The 23,606-nt window shown below is 39.3% G+C and overlaps 1 protein-coding gene across 2 annotated transcripts; it reads right to left on the bottom strand.

Annotated features, from left to right (window-relative positions):
- Positions 1-2,293: 2,293 nt before the first annotated feature.
- Positions 2,294-23,508, bottom strand: ubxn4 (UBX domain protein 4). Of its 2 annotated transcripts, none has more exons than XM_084724421.1 (13): positions 23,292-23,508; positions 19,841-19,943; positions 18,089-18,117; positions 15,937-16,055; positions 14,583-14,730; positions 11,333-11,459; positions 10,542-10,596; positions 9,968-10,132; positions 7,064-7,191; positions 5,883-5,985; positions 5,378-5,509; positions 4,857-5,068; positions 2,294-3,640 (listed from the first exon to the last, which is right to left on the bottom strand). In XM_084724421.1, the coding sequence occupies exons 1-13, from the start codon at positions 23,371-23,373 to the stop codon at positions 3,502-3,504; spliced, it is 1,542 nt and encodes a 513-aa protein (XP_084580547.1). In that variant the 5' UTR covers positions 23,374-23,508; the 3' UTR covers positions 2,294-3,501. The 2 variants fall into 2 exon arrangements, with proteins under 2 accessions (XP_084580547.1, XP_084580546.1); XM_084724420.1 differs by having other exon boundaries at positions 4,857-5,071; positions 23,292-23,507.
- Positions 23,509-23,606: the final 98 nt, after the last annotated feature.

A 23,606-nucleotide genomic window follows, 5' to 3' on the forward strand; every position in this document is an offset into this window, starting at 1 on the left:
CTGACAAAAAACAGACAGAGCCCACATTACTCCAGTCTTGAGATCTTTACATTTGTTACCTGGCTGCCACAAAATTAATTTTACAATTCTTTAAATAGTTTTTGAATCACCAAATGGTTTAACCTGACTGGTCAGAGCTCTAAATCTGTCAAAACTTTCAAATGAAATCTTAAGACATCTTTTTATCACTGCTTCCTCCTGAAGTGTTTTAGCTGGTTGTTTTATCTTGTCTGACTTTGCAGTGTCAACTTCAATTTTATTTATCCTTGCTTTTATTGTTTTAAATGTTTTTATTTTCTGCCTCTACATTCAGCACTTTGTGTTGTATTTAATGCATGAATTTTGATATACAAGTAAAGTTATTGTTACCATAAGTCTGTTATACAGCAGTAACAGACCTTAGAATGCTGTCATCAAGTTTTTAACAAAGCTGTGTAATAAAATGTGTAACATACATAAGATATTCCTTCACTAGTCCCACACTAGAAAAATATGCAATATATATACATAACTCCAGTATATTTGATATAATACATACAGTGGATATATTACACATGAACACTGATATTTATTTGATAGTTTAAATAGCTGATTTTATGTCAATATGGGACAAACCTTTAGAGATTGCTGTATGTGTGTGTGAACTATAATGTGAGATCGTCATTATGTATAGTTCTAAGTACCTCATCCATTCATACAAATAAAAGCTCCCATTGCTGTCCTCACCATGACGACACTGGCTCTTTTTCTGACAGGAAAGAACTAGAAGAAAAAGATCCACAGCAAGTCACTCCTGTAAAGTGTAATCATGATAGTGAAAGAAAAGTCTCCCGATGCTTTGTTCACAGGTTGCATCCAACCACTCAGTTTTATTTCCTCTACACCTTTTAAAAGTTAAAGTAAGTGAAGTAAAGGCTGTTTGTTGATCCCAGGAACAAATTAACTTACTATAATATTAATTATCTTTCTATGCTGATTGAAATAAGAATGGATTAGTTAGTTCTCCAAAGGACCTTTAATGTTGATGTAGAACTTTTTTTAAGAGCAGCACGTCATGTGGTCCAAAGCTCCACCACCGCAGACTAATGACTTTTTAGGATGAACCCAAACATGAAGTCATTTAACACAAGTGCCGATAGAAAAATAAGCTGCAGTATAAAACAGAAGGGATAAGAGAAGGGCCACATGATGCCCTTGACTAAATCAGCAAATCTAAAAAGAGGCCAATCCGACGTGTGTTTGGGATATTATGAACAAAAGAAATACACATATTTAGCTCAAATAACCACAAAACATGCCATCAAGTTACATTTTTGATCATCCTGAGTAAATGAAATATACTTGATTGGTCAGAGTTTCCTACACAATAGATTTATTCTATAATAATTTTATAGCAACAACGATGAATCCAGTTTCTCCCCAATTTAAAACAAAAAAGAAAACACCTTTTTTGGCTTCTAAAGGGGGGCCTGGCAGGAAAAGTTTAGGAACCACTGGATTAATCATTATTACATTAATTGCCAGCTACTTTGATAATTGATCAATCCAAGTATTGAGGATTTTTTTTTTTTTTTTGGATTTTTTAATGTGAATATTTTCTGGTTTCTTTATTCCTCTCTGTCAGTAAACCGAATATCTTTGTGTTGTGGACAAAACAAGACATTCGAGGACGTCATCTTGGACTTTGGGAAACACTGATTGATATTTTTTGCCAATTTCTGACAAGTTATCGATCAAACAACTAATCATTTAATTGAGAAAATAATAAACAGAGTTGCATTATAATTATTTAGGTAAGAGGGATCTGCTTAAAGGGATAGGTCATGCTAAGGCCATGACATGCCGTTTGCACACCGTCACACCACACACACCCAGTTCGCACAGTGTGCACGTGAACAAGACTCCAAGCTAAAGATCTACAGTGAAGATTCAGTCTAAAAACGTGACGCAAATAACATTTTTAGTCAACTTGGCAAGTCAGGGCTTTAGGAACTGGTCATCATTCATTTCCATCGTTTTCCTGTGAAACTCCAGCAGTGTTGAAGGTGAGTAGATACTGACCGAATTTTCATTTTTGGGTGAACTATCCCTTTAAGGAATGATTTTTACAGGGTTGGCACGAATAAATGATGAGGTGACATACTCTAATCAAGGTGCCTGTATTTAAAACAATTAACAATTATTCAGGGTAACAAATCAAAACTAACGGTGGTCAAAAAGCCAACTTGTTTGAATCATGATGGTCTGAGTGACTCAGTCGTTGTTAACAAACAACCAAGACACAATTCAAAGATTTCTTGAAAAACAGGCTGCTTTAATTTTCATTGCTGGATGAGGAGCACTACAGTAGTCACCCACTGTCAACTAGTAGAAACACATACTGCCAAGATGTGTGTGTGGGCCACCACCTCAGCAGAAGTCCAACAGCTACAGACGTGAAGTCTAAAGCTGTTTCATTAAATATTTTATACATCTAAAACAAAAAAAATATGTCATTTCACTGTTAGGTAACAATCAGGACGAGTCACTGGTAATCAGCCAATCACTTTTCAAAGTTAAACATTTCCAAAAAGCAGTGACTCCACAACATAATGTAAAGCTGGGCTCAGATTACAACATCGTCAGGTCAGCTGTTTCCCGTCTATCTGATGTTTTCAAACGCTGTCAGGGTCATTTAAAAATGATCAGCTGATGCTGGTGTAGCCTGTGACAGTCCGATAAGGATCCTCAACCTGCTGTAATCTGATTACCTTGAGAGGCAGCTGGATTTGGGAGATTACACAAGAATTCATCCTGCCAGACTCTCAAGATATCCGTTTGCATCTGCACCAAAAGTGGTGCAGCCAGTCAGCATCCTAGGAAGGACTATTGTAGCTACAGGCGTGGTTTTAGGTGCGACGACAGCAAGAAGCGTCCCATAGAAGCAACGCGTCTTGAACAAACGATGGCGGCTCCTGAAGAGGTTAGCATAGATACCGTGATAGCATCAGTTATATAAGAACTGGAGAGTATTTCATCATTGAAAGAAGAGCAAACAATGACAGTGTAGGCTTTTCTCCATGGAAAAATTGTTTTCGCTCTTCTCCCAACTGGCTTTGGCAAGAGTTGAAATTAAGTTGTTTCATCCAATCACCTGCTAAGTGTTTTTTTTTTTTTTTTTTTAAAGCGCCTGCTCTTTTCAAAACAGTTTATAAGGACGACTTCCTTGATGATTCTGTGCAACAAACCATCTGGCACGTCAAGTTAGTAATCTGAGCCCAGGTTAGGAGACTAAATCATGTCAGAATCAACACAAAAACATCATCTGAAGCCCAAAGGAGGTTCTGTTGATTATTATTGATCTACCCATGCAGGCGAGGTGCAGGGGCGTAGGCCTGGAACACAGTAAAGAGAAAGAGAGAACAAAAAGATCAGCCCTAAGTGTAGCGGAAACCTTGAACTGGTCAGACTGAACTAATCACACCAGGAGAGCAGGAGGAAAGAAGAGCTGCTGTCACTGTGCTACATCTGCTGGGTGGAGTTCCCGTTCCAGGTGTTGTTGTCGTCCTCGCTGTCCTCCTGAGTCCGGAGCCTGCAGATTTTGCCATCTTTCTTGAAGTCCTTGGGCCGCTTCTCCAGATTGTGCTTAGAAAGACTTTCTCTGAGTGGGCACAGAGGGAAATGTCAGGATATACAGTGAGTGAATTATAACATATACAGTACATGCATAATCTAGGTACCAGTAACATCTATTTTGAATATTTTGAATATCTATTGAATTAACTTCCACTTCCACTCAAAGCTTAAGCTGTTCCACGAAGACAACTTAGCCTGGTGTAATCAATGCTAACACAAGCCAGGCTTGAACAAACTGCACTGTGAGTGAGCATAGAGAAGAGAAGCAGCCCAGAACAGATGATTGTCTGACAGAGGATAACATGTCGCACAAAGAAGTGAACAAGTGGTTTCATTATATCTATTATTTTAACTCTTCTAAGATTTTTTTTGAATTTATTTGAAATGTCTTACATTTACAAATAAAATAAATACCAAAAGATGACTATTGTGTGTCATTTAGTATAATGTCATTATGTAGACTCCAGTGTCCCTGGTAGGGACTACTTCCAAAAAAAATAAAATAAAACTTAAAAAAGGAAGCAATGAACATGAACAAGTTCATTTTTGGGAGTGTGAACTTAGCTCAAAATTAAAAAAAAAAGCAAACTATGAACATGAGCTAGTTCATTTAATCTCTAAACTAATTACAGGTAATCAAATCACACTGGTAATACAACAAACTTATTTTATAAGCTCAGCTGCTTCCACTCTTTGGAGTACACAGCATGACATCAGTCATGACCTACGTACATGATCAATAATTATCAATCTCTACTGATATGAATCTTCACTTTAACATGGCCACTTTCATGATCAAGTTCCATCAGTGTAAGTGAAGATGGGACAGATGTGTATCTTGGCCTGATACTGATGTAAGGCGCTCACTAGGTATTGGACAAACGTCACAGATTTGTGGTTCCACAACGCTACGTGATTTCTAACTGGTGCAAGTAGCCGCACTTGTGTCTGATGAGGACTTGGGGAGGGACTAAAAGGTAAGGAGGTTAGTGCAGGTGGGTTGTTCTGGGGAGCTGTGCTTAGTACAGAGATCCAGGCCTAATCACTCATTGCTGGGGGCTGGGTACCGTTTGCATGCCGGCGGTGAAGACAGGAAGCAGGGCTGAGTCCGGTTTTGGTGAATCTTAACAGCCCTACTTGCAGTATTCCTCAGGGGCCGGGGAGATTAACCCTACTGGGATGAATGAGGAATTTGTATACGGCCGCACTTCTATCTGACATGCAGCAGTGATTTCCCTCACCTCTTTGCTTTGTCGGAGGCTGATGTTGAGTTGGTGTAAGAGTTGGACTGGTGGGCGGGGCCTCTGGATGCTGCTTCAGGAGGGGGTGGAGTTGAGAACAGGAAGGAGCTGAGGAATCTCCATACAGCCAGCAGAGGGTAGAGGAGTGTGCCCAGGACTGCCCAGATACCACCCCCAGAGGACTGGACCACTGCATTAGCTGGCCTGCCCGACTGCTGAGAGGGGGAACATTCAAACAATGTTGATAAAAGAGACACATTTAAGGGATGGTTCAACAATTTGGAACATACACTTATTTGTCTCCCCCATCTGAACATCAGATCATTTCCCCAAATGTTAAATTATTTCTTTAAAGCCCTTGAGAATTAAAAGTGCCGGTGTTTAAGAATGTCACAGTGACCTCAATGAAGATCAGGAGGCCCTTCTGAGACGGACAATATATTGGTATATTTGTATTATTCAGGGACAACTCAGCTTAGATGGGATGTGGACACATGGAAGGTCGACTCTGGTCTACTCACTGGCAGAAGAACGATGGAAGCACTTGGAGCCAGTTCCAGCTCCACCAGAGTCTTGTTCAGGTCTTCACTGGTGAACTCCCGCCGAGGGAACATGGTAGCCAAGGAGAAGTTCCCGTAGCGGTTTCCCACTTCCTGAGACAGGACCAGGACAAAGCATTAAACAGTTATCCTGCAAGATATCCTGCCATTTACACTGTTAGTATGTGGTTGACTTCAGTCTACTATGTGAGCGTCTGATGTGGAATCAGTGGGAGGTCACAGTTGAGTTGATGTGTGGAATCATAGCATAAAGATATCATTGCATCATATTATTATCTGCTTGTGATTTATTCCCAGTTCTGTGTTTAAACCCTCCTCCCCACATTTTATTAATAGTGATGGTAAATTCAGGCTTTCTAGGGGGGAAAAGTGATGTGATGAAGGTTATCACTTTCAAATCCCGAGAGAAAAATTTAACATAACAACAACTACAGCAGAATTGAAATCCATCGATCAGCAGACAGACCTGAGCAGCAAACTGCCGAGCCTCCTGCAGTCTGCTCTGTGAGGGGAACTGGTTGGTGAAGGATGAGCCATCTGGGAGGCGGAACTGTATCCTCACTATGGTACTGTGAACACACACACACACACACACACACACACACACACACACACACACACACACACAACACAACACAGGTTAATATTCAACATTTTTCAAAAGCAGAGGGGTTGTTTGGAAACCTCTGTGGAGTACAACTATCCTTCTTTGTTACACTTGAGCCCTTTCTCTCTCTCTCTCTTTGTCTCATGTTGCCTCATGTTACTGAGGATTACAAACAATCCTATACTTGTTGCTGGAGTAAACGTTTCTTAGTTACTACAATGGTGGAAAGGCTTCCTGGACAGCATTCAGAACATCTGACCCAAAAACTGTGTACAATATGTTTTCAAAGCAGACATGTTGTGTTAATCAAGCAGGAAAAGTTCTCTTGTACCTGATCAGATAAACAATGACTCTGTCTGATTCTAGTGTCCCACTAAGCTGTTCTAGTAAGCCAGCATGCATGTACTAGAGCAGTGCCCTGGAACTTGCTCACCTGAATGGAAGGCAGCCATTATCAGTGTTATTAGTACTGTAATCTTCCCGATTAAAGCCTGAAGCAATGGATGTATGAGTGAATCATCACACCTCTCTGTGACCTCTTAGCTGCCATGCAGGTGAGATGCTGTCAGCTCTTTTTATGGTATTCCAGCGACCTTTCTCAGAATCTTTACGTACTTCTTAACCTTGCTTTCAAATTTGCAGCAAACCGGACAGTACATAGTTAGAGTTTCACCCACAACCTCTAATGCCACCCAACTAAAAACCCATTTCCAGGAAAACTGAAATACTCATATAAAGCTGTCTTTGCCAGACACCAATTTTTCCCAACAGTCTCAGCGGTACTGCATATGTGCAATTCTCAACAGAGATGAGGAAGGCTCCATAAAAAACAAAAACAAAACAAAAAACCCAATGTGTTTAAATTTTTTCTCTACTTGCCAGATCACACAACTGAGTTGCTAGATTTACTTGCCCAGGGCAAGTGGGCAATCCTTATAGTTGAGTTCTGTGTACCAAATGATTGTACATTTTCTCCTGCAGTGCTGGCAGCTGAAACAGAAACAGTTTGTGTCACTCCTTGATTTCCATGAACTCTTTACCTCCTTTCCCTGACTACCATCTCCTTCCTGGCCTCCTCCTCTGCCTGTCTGGTGAGTAGCAGCGCCTGCTTGGCAGCCTTCTCCTCCTCCTGGGTTTTGGCATAGCGCACTGCTCTGTCAGCTCGGTCCTGCAGGAAAGAGGGAACAAAAGGTCCAACAAGGTTCATCTATATGATATATGTGTCTGCATTGGTGTTAACAGGTTTAACAGTTGAAGTCAAAGCTGATGATCATCTCATGTGAAGCTATACAGGCATTTTTTCTTTGAAGAGCTAGAAATTACCATCATATTTTGTGTTGTGGTAGGTACTATTCCAATTTGAGTTTTATCCATTATCATTATCAATCCATTATAAATTTTAGAACAGACAGCAAAACCATATTTTTTTGAAAAAACATTGTGGATTTACCTGCACTGTAATTGCTTGTATGGTAAGTATAACACAATATACTAGTGTATCCACAGCTCTATTTCCATCAGTACAACAGACTTGAGTCAGACCTACATGTACCACTTTACTGAGAACACTTTAAAAACAAGAGTAGCAATGAGAAGTCATGAATCTGTAGGCTTAGACTTCTCCTGAAATTAAGGTGTTGTCACTACCCACACCATTAACAAGATTCTGTTTATTTTATTTTATTTTTTACAAAACACTTGTCCACCATTAATGATATTCCAACAATCTGTGTTTCCACTGTCATGTTATGTTATGTCAGTATGGGGTGCTATTATGGATGTTGTGAAATAGTAAAGTAATTCCAGACCAAAGACAAGTGAAGAAGAAGATCTACCAGAATCCAGAAGGAGAAGACAACAGTAACATGATCAGTAACATTAGCTCCAAAGATTCTGCAGTGTGTAATCCACACACCTGCCACATGTTACCTAGACACATGCTGGCACCCATGAAGAGGTATTAGGCTGTGCAAACCTTGTAGTTGCTGATGGACTCAGACTCTGATAATTCATGTTTTGATCAACATTCTGCATTTGATCAGAAAGAAGAAGCAAACAATTCTGGGTGGTCGAATCAGGATTGTTGCTGGTGACAGTGGCAGACATAACAATCACAGAAGTGAGGGAGGCAACTGTTGACACTGAAATCAGTCATCCATATGGCTGATGTGCCAGGGGCAGACAGATAAGTCGTGGATTTAGCCAAAGAAGACATGGGCAGTGATGAAGGGCACCTAGTTGTCGACCTGTGGACTGTGTTCATCGTTCATAGTTCAGACTATAATACTTCAGGAGTACAGAATGCAAGGTCCAGCTCTCGTTCTCCCTTCCCACCCACCAGACGTGGAGGTAAGATGATCATCTCAGTTGTGTTTTATTTCATTTGATTGTATGTTACTGAGGATGTACAAGTAGATGCTATAAAATAACAGTATCTGGTAATGTCTAAATTCTAAGAGAGGATGAAATCAGCTGGTAGAGCATGCGCACCATGTATTGAGTCAGTTCTCTGCAGCGGCTGCCAGTTCTATTCCCACCTGTAGCCTATTTGCTGCATGTCACCCCTCTCTCTCTATCCCCTTTCCTGTCATGTCATCTCTTCAGCTGTCCTATCACAATAAAGGCAAAAAAAGCCTAAAAAATAATCTTAAAAAAAATTAAAGGAAAACACGAAAACATTCACGTTTCAAAGTGTGATATCTGTCTTAAAGTAGACTTAGCATCATATTAAGGCTGCAAAAATTAATCAATTAATTGCTGATTAGTCAATAATTAATTTAATCTTCAATCATTTTGATAATCAATTAATTGGTTTGAGTCATTTTTTAAGAAATTCTCAAAAAAAGAAAAAAGTCCAAATTCTCTGATTTCAGCTTCTTCAGTGTGAACATTTTCTGGTTTTACTCCTCTCTGAGTAAACTGAATATTTTTGGTTTGTGGACAAAACATTTAAAGACATCATCTTGATCCTCAGGAAACACTGGCAAACACTTTTCACCATTTTCTGACATTTTATGGACCAAACAACTATCTGATTAATCGAGTAAATAACTGACAGATTAACTGAAAATGAAAATAATCATAAGTTGCAGCCCTACATCCTGTACAACCTGCTGAGCCAAAATAAAACAATCACACAATTACCAGACAAATATCCTCAATTTCAATAAAATCCTTTTCTTTTTTTCGTTTTTCCATTTTCATGCCAACAGTTGAAACAGTGACCTCCCGCCATGCTGTGAGTGTTGAGTGGCAGCGAGGCTCGATCATCTTCATTTTGTACAACACGCAAAAGAAATTAGGCTCTCACCAAATTATTTTATTTCTTTATCTAAAAAGTCAACAGTCAGAGAGTGTTTATTGTGAAAGTAAAGCAATTACCATTTCAAGCACTTTCACACAAGTGCTTTATCAAAAACAGTGAAGTAACGCTATCTACTCCACCTGTCTCTTTCCCTCTGCTCAACAGAGAAGAGAGAAACACGATTGTCTGTTCTGCCCCCCCAAAGACAAGTGTATGGGAAATAAAGCACCGATTTCCAAATTAATTAAATTTGGTGTTATTTTTGGTGTAAAAAAATACTGGCTTGGCAACAGTGCTCATTGGTCTGGCAGCCCACCAGGCCTGTAGAATTAGAATTACAGGAGAACACGGCTCTGCTGGTTGCATCTGGTAGTTGCGAGGGCATTGCAGAAGGTGCTTCACCATCTGTTGTCTGGTGGAGATCTGAACTCTAGTGAGATACTGTTATCTCTTCTAGTTTTCATTATAATTTTATTTTATTTGTACAATTGAAGTGACCACATGGATAAGAAGAAAAAAACTTATCAGGTTTCTGTTCAAATGGCTTTTTTAGTTGAAAATGACCAATATTCAAGAAAAAAAATATATATATATATTTGATACCTAAATCTATGATTCCTGAGGAGAAAGACAAGCTTACCAAAGCAATCTGCTGTTTGACACGCTCCCTGGCAGCCCTCTCCTCTGCCTTCTCTCTGTTCCTTTCCTCCAGGAGTCTTTTGGTCTTTTCCTCTTCCTGTTTCCTCTTGAAGTCCTGCATGTCTTTCCCCACCTTCCGCCGTTCGATTTCCTTCTTGATCTCTTTCTGAATAACCAACAACACACAGGTAGGTCAGGGATGGAGTGGAACACACACTGGATTTCTTTTTAGCCTCAGTATTAAAGCCTCTGCTGGCACAAGTGGCAATAACATACTGCAACTGTGGTGATACGTGAACGTTGAGGGGTGCTACAATATTATAATGGGAGATTTAAACAGACTTTGTTTTACTAGTGTGAACTTGGAAGTGATTAGTTGGTGTGTATCAGAGATCTGTGCACAGCGTACGGAGGATAGACTGATACAAAACGGACAAATAACTCCCTGTCCTGCACTCCTGAGCTGCTCATAGTTGCTGTGTTCACTGTTGCTAGTTGACCCTGACATGAAGTAGAAAGAGTTAATTGAACATATGGAGTAATATGTAATGCCCTAAACAGGCTCCTCTCCTTACCTCCTCTTCTCCCACCCTCCTTTGCTCTCGTCTCTCCTCCAGTTTCTTGGTCAACCTGACAGGACAATATAATGATAAGAAATATCACATTTAGCTTGAGAATGACAAATACAACATTCACGTTTCATTAATTTCTTCCTGTTGTTGGCTCTTTCTGATTTATTTGTCCCTACTGGTTACAGTTAAAAGATTCTGGACTTGTGGACTGGACTGTACTGACTGGCTAGTTGAACTTCAGGTTAGATGTCAGTTATATTCACAGTCATTGAACACATTATGATTAAAGTAGGGTCACTGTAAGAGTTACAATGTTAGTAAATTCAATAAAATGTGATTATTTGTCCAGACGTAGTAGTTGTGAAGGAGTAATGGAAGACTAAACAGGTATATCTCACCTTTTATGTTACATTTTTGTGGCGATTGTGTCAAAAAAAGAAAACAGTTTAGAAAGAGACTTTCACTTTGTTGCAGCTACAATGAGGTAGCAACAGCTCTGTAGTAAAACTGATGTTTGTGAAGCTGATAAATGTTAAGTCAGACTGTTGACACTGCATCAGACTGAAGGTGAGTAAACTCTGGTCTTTGGATGTTTTAGAGGTGGATTTAGATTGAACTCTATTATTGTTTCTAATGTTTGGGACTCAGTCAAAAACATCTCATTGTCTCATTGTTAACTGGTGTTTTTCCTTTAACTGTCATTTAACAGAGATGACGTCTTTAGCAGACACACATCAATACAAAGCACATTTTCTGTCTCGAATGTACAGAACTTCATGTGTATGTGCTCCTACCGTTCCACCTTAGCATCCAGGTTCTCTTCCCTCTGAGAAGACTGAGCGGTGTGATCTGAAGATGCATCCTCTGCAGGAGTCACTGTGGCTGAAAGGCTGCCATCTTCTCCTGTGCTGGAGACAGATGCTGTGTTGAAGAGGAACACGAAGCACTGGGTTAACTCACTTATTGACACCTTGTCAGCACAAAGCAAATACAGTCCAGCCATCCTCAACACATTTATACATCCATATTTGATTTCTGTATGTATCCTGTTTCATGTAGTGAGTTGTCACCCTATGAGGGGAAATACTAGGATTTATGCTGTGGCCATAAACCATTTCCAGTAAGGCGACTCTGAAATCACTTGTATATGAAGTCTCACTGCTCTCTATGATAACCAGTTTTTCACTCCGTCACTCAGACAACACGTCGTGACAACTAGCTCTTTTTAAGCATAACAGAGTCCTAAGGATACATAATTACGGCACATATGGCATTTTACTCCCCTAGCTGATAATAAAAACTCATAAAAATGTATTAAAGGAGTATCCTAAAAGATTTGGATGTACAAACTCTCCTTCTTTTTAATCTTGCTGGCACTCCAGCTCCATTTCTGTCTTTACAATTATTAAAATTAAAGGAGACATATTATGCAAAACTCACTTTTCCATTGCTTTAGCACTTATATTTGGGAATCTTGGGTGTTTACCACCCCACAAAATGTGAAATCAAAAAACCCAGTCGTTTTTTTTTGTTGTCTGCTTGGATCTGAATACAAGGGATTCAACAGGCTGTTCAGGATTTGCTCGGCTTGTTACGTAACTTGCAGCTCTGAACGCTCCTAATTTGAATATCTCCATCCACGCTTGACAACCACCTTCGTGAACGTCAACCATTCATTTTCGTCGCAAGCATTGGGTAACCAGACCAGAGGGCACAAGTTATGTCTAGGTGAAACAAGCAGGGAAACTGCTGGGTTGTTGGCTGCACCAAGCAGCACAACTCGCTTCATTTGCTTCCAGCCTGAGCAGACAGAAGAGCTGAGTGGATACATTTGGCTCATTAACGCCTCGGAGAACACACTTCATTTAAAGTCAACAGAAAAATATGTAAAACTCACCAAAACCGTCTCTGATAGTCTGTCCACTCTTCCAACAATCACCAGCTCTGGTTTGGTCAAAATAAATCCTCACTTTACCGCATGGAAAGAGTTTAAAGAGTCTGACTCTGCAGGCTGTTTTCCTCTCACTCGTCACCCAGCTCAGCGCACTCATGGTCAGCTGAGTGGGGGTGAACTTTGCCGCTGGATGAGAGCGCAGTGCAGAGCAGAGGCTGTCACTCTGCACACTATTACATTAGCAAAATAAAATGACAAATATCGTCCTAAAAATCGGGCAAAACAAGCAATTGGATACAGCCCATCATCGACAGACGAAATAGTCGTCCAATCGCCCAACCCTAATCTTATTAACACTAAAATAATGTGAGAGTATGGATGTCCATAGTTAGGCTTTGGAGAGATTTACATGAAAAATATGATTTGCCACTGAGGTACTTTGACCAAAGCATGGCGCAGACGTTGCCTTGAGACATCAGGGACCTGTGTTAACTTGTGGAAAAGGGTCATAATATGTCTCCTTTAAATCATGCAATTAGCCTCAAATAATGCAAAAATAAAAAGGACCACTGTAGATTTTCCCCACACTAAATTAGCATAATTTCATCCGAACCAGTTACTTCCACCAGATGACCATGAGAATCTATAGACCCCTTTTCCAAAGAAACAACAACAAAACAAAAAAAAACAAAAAAAACAGGTTGGGACGCTGTGTAACACAGAATAAATAAAAACAGAATGCAATGATTTGTGAAAACTTTTTGACAGGTAACTCACTGACTGGACAGTTTTGGTGATTGTCATCCTGCATAATAAGGACCAAAGGGGGAAGTCAAATTTCAATAACTGACAGAGTTTCTGCAGTGCTGCTTCTTGCAGCCTACAGTACACTGGGCACCTGTGTGTGACGGCCACCTTGCTGAACTGCAGTGGCTCGTGTGTGTGTGTTGTGTCCACATAGTGCGATGCAGTACTGCATCTGCCAGCCCTACTGTAGATCTTTCTACATTGAGTTTACTGAAACTTTGTCAAGGGAAGAAAAAAATAACCTGACAGCACCAGGATTTTTGTTTACCCTTCTTCAGAGACAGAGGACAGGAGGGAGAGGACACATCCTCATCAGACCATTTTGACCTATTGGTCAGGGAAAATACCCAGGCTGAGGTGTGGACTTTTTTTTTTTTTTTTTTTTACCGAGTTTCATAAATATAGCCTATGCATGCCTTAAACAGATCAATATACAATCACCTCCTGAACATCTTTCACACCCAACTGATGCATTTATTAGTAGATTAGATAGATATTACGCTAAAATCATATCTTCTGACAAAACTCTGTGGTTGGTTTGTTTGCTTTCACACCAAAGGCTTTCAAGTGTTTGTTTGGTCCACACCAGGATTTGATTGACAGTTTTCACACCAGCCTAAACAAACCGGACAAAACAGGCAAATGGGCCATGGTCTGTTTTAACCGGACCAAATGAGGAAGGTGTGTGCATCTACAAATTGCATTTGTAGATGCAACAATGAACTGTGGTTACGGACAACGGTTTCAAGTGTTCCTGGGCCCATATATCCTTTACACAACATTATTGGTTTTTATGTAGTGCCACCTGAGGGATCACAGGCATTTAATGTTGGTATTCAGCCTTGCCCCTTATGCAAAGAGATTCTTTAAATCTTGTCATGATATTAAGGATTATAGATGGTAAAATCCCTAAATTCCTGCCGATTTGCGTCAAGAAAAAAAGTTGTTCTTAAACTGTCGGACTATTTGCACATGCTGTTTTTTGTTTGGAACCTGAGACCATCCATGTGTGTGAACAACTGAGCCTTACGAGGATGCTCCTTTAATACTTAATCATGATCCAGACAGGAGGTTTTGGTACATTCCACAACTTTCACAGTCTTCTTTCTCAGCTTAGTTGGAACATGTTGCAGGTATCAAATTCAGAATGAGTGTATAGTTACACAAACAATAAAGCTGATCATAAATATCTTGTCTTTGTAGTGTATTCAATTAAATATGGGTTGAAAAGGATTTGAAAATCATTGCATTCAGTTCTTTTTTATGTCTTACACAGCTTCCAAGCTATTTGTGGAATCAGGGCTTGTAAGTTGCATCTGTCTGTGTGATTCAGGCTCACTCACCGTCTGCTGCTGCTGCTGCTGCCCTAACCGGCAATGCTGGAGCTGAGGCTGGAGCTGGTTCTGTGGCTGTGTTGTCACGTGGACTGGTATCCAAAGGAGCACTTGCTTCTGGTAACAATGTCCCACCTCCAATCTGCTGATCATGCATCTGACAGAAAACAGGCCGACAGATCATTACCAGAAAGAACCATGTAGAGTCAGTGGCAGTAGGTCAGCTCTTCACATCTCATAATGTTTGCTTTTATTACACATTGTCATGCACATTGTGGCTTCCCCACATTTATGCATTTCTTTATATAGTAGGCTGAGCAAGTCCTCAAAAATTACCAGAATGATCTTACAACAGGCAATTAAGCACATGGGGCAGTGTATCATAATGTGAACAAAGGTCAGCAGTGGACTCTAAAAAACTACAGTAATTATGAGGGAAAGTAAAGAAAAGAGAAAGCTTGTTGCCATTACTGTTTTGTGTTATTCAAGGTGGTTTAGTCAAATCTGTGCCAGAGAAGTTTCACATGGTACTTGAGCTGCACTTGTCACAACTTTTTTGAAACGTGGTGCAGACATCAGATTCAAAATGAGTACATACTTGCAAAAAATGATGTTTAGCAGTTTAAAGAATACATATCTTGTCTTCTATCAAATATAGGTCTAAAAGGATTTGCAAATCACTGCATTCTGTTTTTATTTACTTTTTACACAACACATGTTTTTTTTGCAATCAAGGTTTCTATAAATGTGGCTGCTGAAGAACTGGGTTCTGAAGTGTTTTCAGTGCACACTGAAACTGCAACCAGATGACATGAAGATTTGATGCTGTTAAAATGTTTTTTAAAATCCTGGTGTCAGCTGGGGATAGTTCAGCCCTGATCTATCCCCTGAGGAGATATACTGTTTAATCTTTCACACAAAGAATGCAGGCATGTATGTGAAAACTGTCTAAAGTCTACAGCCATGCTAGCAGGTCTGTGAAGAAGGGTTGAGTGATGATGAGCACATGCTAACAATTTGATATTTACCGGTAGGATCACATTAAACAAAGTACAGCAGAGGCTGGTGGGAATGTTATTAGTTTTGCATGTATTCTGTCATAAAGCAAAGTATTAGAGAAGTACTCATTTTGACCTGACTGAATGAAAAGTCAGAGGATCACCTAAGTTAACTATTAATCCTGTAGAAGACAAGAATGTGTATAGCAGATATCATGACATTCCATCCAGTAGCTGTTGAGATATTTCAGGATAAGTCAGGACCGTGGCTTGAAACATGCACGTGATTCTTCATTATGGGGCACGAATGTTTGAAAAATGCAATGCAAATTAAGCTTCATATAGTCAAATCCTTGCACCCATACCTGCTTAACTCTGCTGATTCTTTTCATCAGTTCTTCAGCAGACACACTGCCAGCGATGACCTCCAGAGGAATTCCATTCTCTCCGATAAAGAAGCTGGAGGGTATGCACACCACCGGATCTTCACACAAGGTGGGTTAAGGAACAAGCTCCCAGCTACTGACATTTAGTTGTACTGAGTGTTTAAATGTGCAGCTTAAGTATCACACTTCGACAGACCATTCCCATCAATGAAAGGTAAAGAGTGATAATAGTTATGGTAACTCAACATTATTAGATGTCCTGTCAAAGGTTTGAAGTTCAAATTATGACTCAGTGAACTATATGAGTTTGGATGCAGGCATATTTTAATGGATCGGTATTGGCTCAAACAAAGCCATACTTGTATTATTCTAGTCTACTCAACTGCATTTCTTTACTTTAAATCATCAGGTTTTATTACTGTACTCCACAGCATAACTTTATTGGACTACACCTAATTCTTCTTTACTGTACTGCAAACTCTACTGCAATTGTTTACTGTATTTGACCTCATTTTACCTTACTGTACTCTACTGCATTTCTTGACTGTATTTAGCCCACCTCAGGTGCTAGTGTTGCAGCACTGCTTATCTTCATCACAGCCAGTGAAGCATTTCACTGCACTCTAAGGCAAAGAATCTGTCTGCACATATCTCACCTATCTCCAGAACCATTCATCTAATCTACTTCAAACTCGGGATGTGCATGATTAGTTAACTACACGATTAAACAACCACACCCTTGCTAGTCAGAACAAGAAATACTAGTCGGTTAAACTATTTATTAATAGCCCCTCTTCCCTTCCTAATGCCCTTATGACCCAGATGTTGTTTACAGCAAACTGAGATAGATAACATCCCTGAAAGCCAAGAGTTTGTCAGTATATTGATCTAAAATCTGAAAATAAGGTTGTATGTAGGCTGTGTTACAATAAACTGGCAAATAAGCAGTAAACTGGAACATTGTGTAACCACATTCACCGCAGGCACAGGTAAGTGTGCTCTTTGTAGCCTGTGTCTGAACTGAGTTTGTGAGTTTGAGTCCCAACATCAAACAAAGTGACACATCATCTCTCCAGCTGATCACATTTCAATCTGACCCATATGAAATTAACAATTTAAGATGATTAGCTTTACAGTTTTTAATGTGGACTTTTAGTATTTGGATCAAATAGCTCATAAAAAACTAAGTGAGTCAGACTTAGTTAGCTACACCTCTTATTTCAATGTGTCAGACACATATTTCATCAACCTTTGAGTAGATAAAAGTATGGAATCAGCACATACCCAATGTTAAAGGACTCAGATTGAGGACTGAGCCAAAACAACTTGATCAGGACACCCCAGTGTGATATAGCTACAGTCAAGTGTCACAGAAACACTCAGTGCACTCACAGTTGTACAGTGGTGTTAAGGGGTGATGCCACAGCAGCTGAATGTTTTCAATACTGAGCTTGCAGATTTATTACCATCAGAATATCGCAATTTTTGCCAGCTCAGTGTCAGAGTCAATGACTGCAACTAAATCATTTTCACATTAACACATTCTACTTTTCACTGACGTATGCAGCCAAATGCTTGCACTGTAGGCTGTTGTTCAGGAGTGCAGCACTTTAGCTCTGACTGGCTGAGGTGACAAAACTCAGTAATACAGTTCAGTAAAGACAGGATCAGATTTTGATTATCTTTACTTTAGCCAATACGATCCATAAGAATATCTCTGCTCAGCTTGGGACATCTCTAGTATCATCATGCCTCCATTACGTAAACTTCTGCCAGATAAGATATTTTAATAGTTGAGGCATGTAATTTATTGGATAAATCTTGTCTTTCTTTTATAAAAAATACCTTTGTAATTCAACCCGACAGAGGAGGTTAATGGTGTAAAAAATGCAAAAGAACTGCTCTAATCCTGATTAGAAAATAGTCAGTAATAGCTTAGGTCAACATTTACTATACAGTACATATATATAACAATAACAATAAATGTGGCAATGTGATGAGTAGTGAAAATAATAGCTTTCCTCAGAGATTAGTCAATAATCCATGACTTCCTAACAATCTTTCTGTATTAGTGCCACACTAAATCAACCCCAAAGAAAATGTTTAACATTTAGAAACACACAAAAGATACAGATCTGGGAGAACTGCACACATGTCTCACTGTGGAAAGAAGCAACACATGGTTAAACACATGGTTAAACCCCATACACAATCTATTACATCAAACACCTGTCAAAGTGATGGCAGTAAATGAGTTACTGCTTAGATCGAGGCAAGGAAGTGAGTTGCTTTTTTGCTGGGAATGAGAGAGGACTGTTGTGAGCTCAAAATGTAGGTGTACTGCACAAAGAGAGGGTGTAAAGCTATTTGAAAGAAGGTTCCATGCATACACATTCTGCTACAGAGGAAAAAATGCCCTGCCTTATTTGCATTTCTTTAAACCAATCACAGACGTCTTGGACGACGCTAAGCCCAGGATGAAATAGTGTCGAGGGGGAACTTGTTCTGGTGGAACATTTACATGTTGGGAGGCGAGCTCTGGTATTAAAACACAACATCACTGAAAGGAAACGGTACCAGCTGTTAGCTTGTTTGTGTTAGCATCCCAGGTGCTAAGTTACCATTTTCAGTATGTAGGTTGCAGGCTGTTCTTGTTTTGAAAACATAGATAGTAGATGCTGTGATGCAGCTTGAAACAAGCAACCAATGGCAAACGTATACCGTTTATTTAGATGAGTTTTAGTACAAATAAATCCTGCACTGTCATCTTGTATTGTCCTGTTTTTATTGTCTTATTGTGTAGCCAAAAACAATTTCCACAATCCACAATCTACAACAAGTTCTTAACATGAACTAAATTTCTAGACAAATTAGCTAAAATGTTTCAAATTCAAATTAATTTAACAACAACACAAAACCACCAGGATTTCCACAGGAAATTGGTTAGTTTAAGTAATATGCACTTAAATCTGAGGAACATCACATTTTGAGGGACCGCCCTTGATAGTCAACCAAATTGTTAGTCACTGAGAAGAGTCTTACAGCTGGTTCATACTACACACTTAAGCAGTACATGTGGCGTTACCTGCTGGTTTTCATTTCAGCACCCATATTAAGAGGTTAGAGCGTCCACACAGCCCACTTGAGCAGCGTAACTCACGTGAGATTCAGAGGCTCACCTGTGTTTTCCATGAGACGTGCACAAAATAAAAAAATGGCAAAAATAACCATTAAAAATGATCTGCTGACAGTCATATAGACTTTGTGTCACCAACAGGACACCTCTTACTACACTTTCATTGTCTACATCTGTGCAGTACGTCACAGACCTAAAAAAAAATCAAGTTCAGGGCAGTGCTATTTTTTCCTGTCTTCTCTCTTTTTTCTCGTCTCCTGCTATTAATCTCTCCCTTCATCCATCCCTCTCTGAACGGTGTGGAAATCACTGTCTGCCTTCAGAAAACAGCTATTTCCTTCTCTTCAAACTCCTCTGCAAATTCTATGTAGATAGATTTTTCAGCAGCCGCCTCACAGCAGAGACGCAGCCTGTATGGACACAACATGTGTGAGCCACAGCAGTTTGGTGACGGTGCTGTCATGCACTGCTCCAGTGTGTAGCATGAACAAGCAGTTTGTCCACCAGGTTTTCAGCAATCAGTTGGCCTAAGAAAAAAATGCCTCAAATTCCATTTGAGTGTGGTGTAAATTTTCCATTTATAATATTCTTTCTCAGCCCTGGAACTCAAACCATTTTCTGATGCTCCAAAAATTTAAATAATTAAATTAATATCATAAACATGCCCTGACCAGTCAATGGCCTGATCACTGGTAGACAATTTGGGGGATCCCTTATATTTTGCTTATGGGTATTTAACGTGAATACCTCTTGGCGTCGACTTTGATGGCCACACAACAGTTCTGTGCTGCCTCTGAGACTTTGTCGTTCTCCCAGCTGGACATCAGCTGTGCTGACTGTTCATCTTCTCCTGAGAAAAGACAAAGTGACAGTGATGAGTCATTTTGTAGCAGTTCAAGGGCTGTTCCCGACTCCTTCTTTATGGTTTTCTGTTCAGTGGGCCACACTAAATTCCTTCATCAGCCTATATGAGTATATTTTACCATTAAGACTTATGTTTTAATGCCCTTCTTTGTCACCTGGGATTCTCAGATTTTCACACAGTCAGCGAAAATAAAGTGTGTATCCTACAGTTAGAGTATAAAATCCCAACAGTGAGTTCTGTTACGTCTCTGTTGAGCTTGACTGAAGCTGACGATCTTAAAATGAGGTTCTGAAAGCAGAGTCTAGTTAGTCAAGACAACGAGAGCAGCTAAACTAAATGCATCTCAACCTGATCCTGCTGGTGACAAAAACAAGCAAAGCAGCAAGCGTCACCTTCCCTGCATACTCTGTGGTGCACTGGGGTGCAGTGGCTGACGGTGCTCACCTGCACTCAGTCTCTATCAACTTTCTCTGCTTCCATTAGAATTAGTTTTGTTGTTTGGGTGATTTGACTACGTTCACACACACAAGGCTTTAGTGCACAACTCTGATGTATTGCTCAGATCAGTTTTTTTTTTTTTTAATGTGGCCAATATCAGATTCCAGTGTGAATGAAACAATAACAAAGAAATCACACCCAGCACACTGTCCTACAGAAATAAAAATGAAAACCTTTAAAGTCAGCAGTTATACACTGATGTGCAGTGCTAGGCCGCAAATTCATGAGCAGATGGTAATGAGGCTGAGGAGAAAGACAGCCAAATGTTTAAAGGGTACTGCACACTTCAGTGTTTTCTGATCTGTAGACTAAATTATATTATTGTACTGTGATGACACATTGGTGGTGTAAATATTGACATTTATTGATAAATATATAAAAATGGTTGAAATTTCACCTGCTGTTTTATCATTCATAGGAGTTTAAACTATTTTTGTGAACACTCTACTTAATATCTTAACATTCTGGTGCTTTTGATGGCTGTAAAAACTCCACTAGACTTTAACAGCAGGGCTAGAGTGTAATGACATTTCCTCACAGACATACATTGGACAGAGTCTGTCTGACAACAGCTGCTGATCAGATTACATGTGATTTCTACTGTTCACACCATCATGAAGAAAACAGATTTGAGTCTCATATGAACGAAAACTTTTTGTTAATTTTGTCTGTAGTGAGGGCTGAACAATTAATTGAAATTTTATCAAAATCACAATATGACCTATTGCAATTTTCAAATCACAGGATGTACAGTATTTGTTCAACTCATAATGTGTGTAAATATACTGCTGTAAAGTAAATATTTCTGTACTGCAGAGATTTTCTACCAAAGATCCTTGCAAAAATGACACCACTGTTGTTTTAATGTTTTTCGATAAAAATGAAAATAATTAAAATTATCATTCACTCAAATATTGTAAAACAGGTCAAAATAATTGATTGCAATTAAATATTTTTTCAAAATCATTTAGCCCTAGCATGAACACAGCCTTAGAGACTGTAATGTTTACAGCCTGCAATGCTGTTGCATTGCTCTGTGTGCAATGACACAGCTAAAAAACAAGTGAAACTTGTTTACCAACCACTCGTTTCACCTTCTTTCACATAACCACCAGCAAATGTTGTCACGAGGATTTTTTTTTTAAATAAGTGTGAAAGGTAATATAATAATATAGGCCTATTTATGACTCCTTATATTTATAATTTGTCACTGAATTGTTCTCTCTGTGCATTTCTGTTTTATTGAGAGTCACGATATGGTAAGAAAAATCAAATTGCAATTATTATTATTATTATTATTATTATTATTATTATTATTATCATCATCATTATTGTATTGTGCAATATTGCAACTGCAATCTGATTCATGATTAGTGGAAATGTTAATTTTTGGTATCACAGTTTTCATTTTCACAAAAAAACAATTAAAATCATGGTGATGTGACATTTGTTGGGATCTGTACCAAACACACACGTTTTCCTCCATCTGGAGAGTAGGGATGCACAATTAATTAAAATTTTATCAAAATGACATTATGGCTTTCTGCAATTTTCAAACCACAGGAGGTGCAATATTTGTTCAAAGCAAAATGTACCAAAATGTGTCATGTCCCACACATCAGATTCTACAGATGAAAAAACATCTTCATTTGGTACAGATTCCTGCAAAAATAAATAATAATAATAATAATAATAATAATAATAATAATAATAATAATAATAATAAAACACCTTAGTAATTTTAATGTTACATATGTTTTTTCAATCAAAATAAAAATAATGATTTAAAACTTATGATTACCTGTATTTCTGCAAATCATATTGCAATTGCAATATCAGTCAAAATAGTAACAATATAATACAAGTAGATATTTTTTTCAAAATTGTTCAGCCCTACTGTAGAACAGGATCTATATGCCAGCACAGCTGTGTTTCATTATAATGCTGTTTATCACACAAACCTTTATCAAAAAATGCAGCTTCTGAATTTGGATACTGCATTTGGTCAAATTGCAGTTTCAAAAAATATTTGAATTAATTGTGCAGTTTATCCTGTTATTGTGATGCACATCGACTGACAAAAGATAAAAAGGACTGCTGAGCTGTTACAATGTCAGTGGATTGAGGAGTCTCCCACTGATGATGTTCAGGGTGCAGCCTGTCACCACATTAACCTGCCAGTCAGAGGAGAAGCTGGAGACTTTGTAGAAAGCTGCAGTGGCGAAACAGCTGTAGTTAACCAACACTGGTGTTTATGATGCAATAATGAACCAACACAAACTGGTGACGTTTTGCATTTACCTCGCTAGAATGCTTTTGATTGGCTGTCACTACAAGTGTGAACCGACTGTACCCATCCTGCCAGCTGGGAATACACCGATCCGTCCAATCGTCATCTGACTAATATCACATCACTAAACCGATCTGTAATCAGTTGTTTGGGCTGACATGATGAACTAGCCTGTGCTCTTCCTGGTGTTAGCGTCAAGTTAATCTGGTTAACGTCATATTAGGGGCACCAGGCGCTGCTGTAAAGACATTACAAGTCATTTCTTCTTACAATAACGTTACACAGGCCAGTAACCAACACTACAACCTAGCACATAATTGTAGGTACACTATGTCACAGTTAGAGTGTCTGTGTTCTTCCTGTCTGTCGGTCATTTTCCTCAAATACGCAGAACGACACTCAGCATTCTTTGACAGTTGGTTATGCTAACAGCTAACTGGCTAATGGCTCAGCAAGTACTAGCTAGCATGCTAACGCTATTGCTTCACTTACCTATGCAACCTAGCGCTAGCTAGCAGGCTAATCGACAACACACACACACGTACCTGTAATGACAACGACAAAGACGAAGCTCCGCTGTTTAGCGGAGTGAATGGCGTCCGGGATCGAGCCGTCAAACCAAAACATGTTCACGAGCTGTTTGTGTGTCTGGTTAATGACGCTGCTCGCTAACAGTTTAGCTAAGCTACATCAATTCATCAAGCGAAGTCAGTCTGAACAACATCGAGCACTGCGCTCATCAGCTGGCAAGAGTGCGAGGTCTTCTTCTTCTTCGTCGGTTACATCTTAGACAGGCTGCACGCTGCAAAGCGTAATGCTGCCCTCTATCGTAAGTTCAGTTCATATTCTACTTTTCAGTT

The sequence above is a fragment of the Lutjanus erythropterus genome, chromosome 8 (assembly GCF_056507025.1).
Source record: "Lutjanus erythropterus isolate fLutEry1 chromosome 8, fLutEry1.hap2, whole genome shotgun sequence".
Taxonomy (NCBI): domain Eukaryota; kingdom Metazoa; phylum Chordata; class Actinopteri; order Lutjaniformes; family Lutjanidae; genus Lutjanus; species Lutjanus erythropterus.